The 5,485-nt window shown below is 62.9% G+C and overlaps 1 protein-coding gene across 1 annotated transcript; it reads right to left on the bottom strand.

Moving 5' to 3' along the window:
- Window positions 1–2,030: 2,030 nt before the first annotated feature.
- On the bottom strand, window positions 2,031–4,957 carry WSCD1 (WSC domain containing 1). The gene is made up of 2 exons (XM_028498091.1): window positions 4,738–4,957; window positions 2,031–3,321 (listed from the first exon to the last, which is right to left on the bottom strand). Exons 1-2 carry the CDS (start codon window positions 4,955–4,957, stop codon window positions 2,969–2,971), a joined length of 573 nt encoding a protein of 190 aa, XP_028353892.1. The 3' UTR covers window positions 2,031–2,968.
- Between the last annotated feature and the right edge of the window lie 528 nt (window positions 4,958–5,485).

Here is a 5,485-nt window from a genome sequence, read left to right as displayed (position 1 = left end):
CGACGGCTGCTGAGAACCAGCCACACACAGGGCCTTAGCACCTCCTCACCCAGTGTCTGGGAGCACGTGCCGGGGGGCAGGTGCCTTGCCGGGTGGACTGACTCTACACCACCTGGATGCACCCTGATCCCATCGTTCCACTCATCTGCGTGCCTGGCTAAGGTGCAAAGGAAACTACAAGGCCGTTTGAGCAGGTGGCCCTCCACCTGGAAGGAGAGGAGGTTTCTGGGTACCTGGCAGCAGGGAACGGACTCACGCATCTACCAGGAAGAACGAGCCGGTGCCGCTGTTCTCCTGACCCCCTGGGGTGATGGGGGAAGCCCAGGGGGCCAGGCCCTGGCTGCAGTGCTGGTCGGTCCTTCAGCTACTCCAGTGCCCGTCACAGACTCCTTGGCATATGAGTCTTCTCCCTGGAGGTCATCTGGGTGGCCAGGACAGTGAGGGCCAGAGCCAGGAAGCCAGTCTCCGGAGGAGGCCAGCTTCCCTATTCTCCATCACTCAGTGCTACGGTCTCCTATGAGACTTTAGGTTTGCTCTGGGATGCAGGTATCCCCTGGCCCCCCTTCCAAGGCAGTGTGGAAGCTCCTGGTGGGTTTCAATGACACCTACAACTCAGGAGAACTGGCCTCATCAGGGGCCGTCACAGACTTGGCCACGGAGCCATGCTGTATCAATAATTGTTTATAAAGACCCTGGCGTTTTGAGCTGAGCCGAGTGATGCTTTAGGAGGATCTAAAACAGCGCCGGCATCAGTGTGGGTTTGGCGGAGCCTCAGGAAGAACTTGGAAGCCACCAGGAACAGATACTCAAGGCCATTCGCTGGCAAAACCGAAGGCGTGGGAGGCTTCCCTCTGAGGAAGGGCAGCTCCGCCAGGCCTCCGGGCCCTGCCTTCCCCACTGGGAGTGGCCCTCAGTTCCCACAGCCAGCCAGGGAGCAGAGGGTCTGACATACCCATGCCCGGCTTTCCCAAACCCCTCACCCCCTTTTCTCCTGCTGATGCAGAGGGCAGACCAGCAGGCCCAGCGCACGCCTGGAGAAGCTGCAGAGGGGCTCAGGGGCTGCCCAAGTCCAGGGCCGCCCACATTCCTCCCTCGCAGGGGTCAGTGTGCAGCCGAGCTCTCCACAGCCCGCCTTGGGTCTCAGCTGTCCTGGGCTGTGCTGCTGGGCTCAACACCACGCGCCAGACCTGAGCCCCCCGGTCTCCGCAGCCTCGTTTCTGAGCCCAAGACGTGTAGCAAAGGGCGACCCGAGAAGGTAATTAGCATCAGCGCCTCTGCCCCTCCCAGGCTGAGCACTCAGTGGCTGTAAGGAGAGTCCCTTTCTGTGTCCCCTCTCTGTCCTCACCCACCCACTCCCATCCTCCTGCTGCACAGCCTCAGAGAGACACACGCCCCACACCCACTCACCTCTTCTGCAAAACGTACAAGGGTTTCCCGAGCCTCTGAGCCTTTGCACATGCTGTTCCCTCTGTCTCCATTACCCTTCCCCTCTGCGTGGCTGGAATAATTGCTACGGGTTCCTCAAGACCAGTTCAGAGCCGCTGTGATGCATCCCCTGACCCCCTCTGTCACTGGGTTTCTCACTCCCATTTGTGACAAGCCCTCCCCAATCCCCACTAGACAGTGAGGGGAGGGGACCTTATGACTCCACCTTCTCAGGAGGCCCGTAGGCTTGTACACAGCAGCGGGCGTCAGCGCCCGGGAGTTCCCTTCCCCTCCTTGGATGAACGAGTGCGAGAGACGTCAGCCTCACAGAAAACAGAGACAGAGGGTGTGACAAAGAGGCCCAGCGACAGGAAGTGGTGGGTGAATAACAGAGAGACAGAGAGGGCTGGGCCGGTGGGGGTCAGCCAGAAGCTGCAGTCTTGCTGACAGGCCATGCCACCCCCTTCCTCATGAACCCGGGGGCGACCCCGTGGAGAGCAGGGGCCCGTCAAGATAGGGGGCCGACCAGCCCCAGTGGCGCCCAAGACTCACCCCTCCCGGGTCAGCCCACGCCCACCCCGAGCCCCTCCTGCTGGCATTGCTGGCGTACAGGGCCCTCAGGTCTAGGGCTCCCCTGGAGGCCCAGCCCCTTCCCTGCCCTGCCGTCTCCTCGCCCCCACACCCTGCTTCTGGGACACGCAACGAAGCGCCAGCTTTATGGGGACAGTCGGAGAAAGAAGCCAGGCAAGGAGGCGCCCACTCCAGGGAGTGCTGATATTGGACGGGGGGTCGGGGGTGCACGGAGCTTGTGGCCGGTCCTGAGGCGCGGGGTTTGTGTGGGCAGCTCCGCTCCACCCGTGGTGCCAGCAGCCCACCCCCAGCGAAGGGAGAGGCGGGGCCGCAGAGCTGGCGGGGCCCGGTCGTTGCGCCACACACGCTGCGGGATGCAGGCGCACGGTCGGGGCTGCCCGGCCCGGCGGACACAGGCTGTGGGCCCATCTCCGGGCCGGGGTCCCGGGTCCTCAGAGCACTAAGCTCGCCCAGCCCGGTATCCCCCAGTCAAAGCCCCTGAGCAGCAAGCCTGCACCGGGCTGGAAACAGGAAGCCCGGGGCCTCCGAGAGCCCAGGGTGCACCTGTGTGTCAGCGTGTGGGAGAGACGGACAGGCAGCCCCTAGGAACGCACAACCTGGCGTCCGCACGCCTGCATCAACGTTCGCGCCTGCAAGTCTGGGAGTGTCTGGCACAGCCGGGGTGGTGGCTTAGGCGCGTTCGGGCACCGCGAGCAGCGAGTGGCAGGTCTAAGCGGGTCTGGCTAGGAGTGCGTGTCCCTTTGCGTCCATCCTGTGACATCGGGTCCGCCTGGCCGGGGCTCACGTCCAGTCTCCCCGTGCGGGAGGCAGGCAGCCCCGGGGCGGGGGGACCTCCCTGCAGGTGGCGTCGGCACCCGAGCATCCCAGGGGGGCACCCGAGCGTTTGAGCACGTGCGTAGCCCCGCGGGGGCGGCCGGCTCCCAGCGGGGCGGGCAGAGCGGGCCGGGGCCTATCATCTGGGCACGTACTCCCGGGGCAGCCCGGCCCAGTTGTGGTCACGCAGGGCCCGGTCCACCGTCCGGATGTAGCCGTTGATCAGGTCCTTCATCGCGGGGGTGAAGGGCTCGAGGGCGTGCGGGCGCCGGCCGCGCCGCCGGAAGCTGCCCTCCTTGTTGCTCTCCACGCAGAGCAGACGCTCCTCGCTCACGGACACGTTGAGGAAGGCCACCATCTCCCGCAGCGTGGGCACCAGGCTGCGCCGCAGCTCTTCGTAGTGCACCACCAGCAGCCGCTTGCCGTACCTGAGCCAGTCCAGCACGTGCGACGACCACCATGACGCGTAGCTGTTGACAAAGTCCGGCCACTCTGGGTGGGAGAGAAGGGGCGCCGTGTCAGGGCCCGGCCCCGGTGGGGCTGCTGGCCTCCCGGGGGCCAGGACGCTCCATCGGCCGCCACCCAGGGCCGACCTGCCCGATCTCCCACGGAGGAAGACCCCCTCGGTGACCTCGTGTAGGGGAGGGTTCCTAGCGGGCTGGGCTCCGGAGAGCAGCAAGCCCGCCCGGGAGCTGTGACCTCAGGTCCGCCTTCCCCCAGCAGTTTCCTTGGAAACACACCAAGTTAAGACCAACGGGGACTGGGCGTTCCAGGAACTGGTTCTCTCTCTGGTGGACCTTGCCCTCTGGGACTGTCCCTGCATGGCGAGAGCCCAGCGTCTCGGGCCTATGGGACATAGTGGAGTTAAAGACAACCAAGGCAGGGCCTCTGTGTCGAGATGACCCTCGGTTCACCTTGATGTTGCCCTGGCAGCTCTGCACATCCAGTCTGGGTAATGGGGGCCGAGCAGTGTCGGGCGGGGGCAGCTGCTGTGCCTCCTAGTCAGATGAAGACGCCGTGCAGCCCAGATTTCCTGTCCCGGGGCCCCCTACACAGCTACGTGAATGGGGTGCCTAACTGATGCTTCTTGTGTCTTGTGGGTGCGATTGCCGGTTTAACCAGTGACGTACAATGAGGCCACAGACGGGGCCGCTGCGATCTCTGGCAGGAGATCTGCTCCACGAGGTTTTTTTTCAGCAAATTTAGAAGTTCGGTGGGTCTTTTTTTTAAGTGGGGAGAAGGGTGCAAATGTCAAGAATCACCCCAACAGAAATAGCTTCCATAATTGGGCTAATAAGACCCCTCAAATGCTGTGGGAAGCATCTGCTTTCTCTAACCTTCACAACGACCCTATGAGATGGGACCACCCTTGTTTTTAAGGTGAGAAAACCAAGGCTCAGAAGACAAGGTCTGCAGCTCCTCTGGGGTCACGGGGCTGGTAAGAGACCCAGGAGGGATCAGAGCTCAGCCTGCCCGCGTCCTCAAGGGGAGTCAGCAGGAGGGCAGGGATGGCTGACGGGGGCTGCTCTAGAGGGAGGGTGATAGGGAAAGCGGGGGGGACACCCGCCAGCCTCAGCTGATCCGGAGTCACACAGGGACGGAAGCACAAGCCTGCCCAGCCCCAGGCCCCGTGTCTCATCATGCCAGCCACTCTGCTGGACACAGCTGTATTTCTGATGGCTTCATTTTATATCACTCACTCTCCTGACTTGTGTCTCTTTAATTCATTGCCCGAAGGCTAGACTGTTCGTGCCTTGAGGGCAGAGACTGTGACCCCTGTCGCCTGCGCTCCTGGCGCCTTGCCCAGGGCCTGGCACATAGTAGGACTTCAGTAAGCGTGTATCAGCAGACGGACCCCACGAATAAAGCTGCAACCGTTCCCCCACCCCGCCGGCCTCTTCTGCTCACCTTTGCTCTTCCAGTTGCGGTCAGCCGCGTAGCCCAGGTGCCCGGCGCATTTCCTGTTGAACTCGGCCACCAGGGACCTGTACGGGTTCCGGATCAGCAGGATGGCCGAGTCGAACATCTCAATCTCCCTCCTGCCACTCTCGTGGGTCTTCACGCAGATGGTGCGCCGGCTCCTCCAGTGGTCCTTCTCGCCCTTGAACCCTGCCCGGGAGAAAGGCATCGTGGAGCCCCCGCTGCCACGGCAGCAGACAGGTCTGAACCCTAACCTGCACCCGAGGGAGAGCCGGCATTGGGGGCACAGCAGAGGGCACTGGGCTGGCCTATGGATGGCTGATAGGGCCTGACCCTGCCCAAGAGACAGTGAGAGCGGGAGGCATCTAAGTGGGGAAAGATGGCGTCTGCAAGAGAAAGAAGACAAGGCACCTCCTGTAGATCCCAGAAGTCAGGAGGCAGAGCCCGACCATGCCCTCTCTCTAGACACTGCAGATGCATCCGTTTGGGCATCCGCATGGCTACGTCACACGAGCACCGCAGATAACCCTGTGAGTTGACCACGGCGGCAGGCATAGCCAGATGAAGAGACTGAGGCTCAGAGTGGGTATGTGACTTGCTCAAGATCACACAGCACCACAGCGTCAGAGCCAGGGCTCTCTCCACGTGGCTTTGTGTGTCCCTGTGAGGCCTCTGTCTTCTGCTCACCTCCCCACAGAAGGGGCAGGATCCCCGTCATCAGGCTCAAGGGCAGTCA

The sequence above is a fragment of the Physeter macrocephalus genome, chromosome 14 (genome assembly GCF_002837175.3).
Source record: "Physeter macrocephalus isolate SW-GA chromosome 14, ASM283717v5, whole genome shotgun sequence".
NCBI lineage: Eukaryota > Metazoa > Chordata > Mammalia > Artiodactyla > Physeteridae > Physeter > Physeter macrocephalus.
This window is presented reverse-complemented; position numbering and strand designations above follow the sequence as displayed.

Coding starts and splice junctions, on each gene's coding strand:
- WSCD1 (XM_028498091.1), bottom strand. CDS start 4,957: ATGCCTTTCTCCCGGGCAGGGTTCAAGGGCGAGAAGGACCACTGGAGG. Junction 3,322..4,737: donor CCGCAACTGGAAGAGCAAAG/GTGAGCAGAAGA, acceptor TCTCCCACCCAG/AGTGGCCGGACTTTGTCAAC.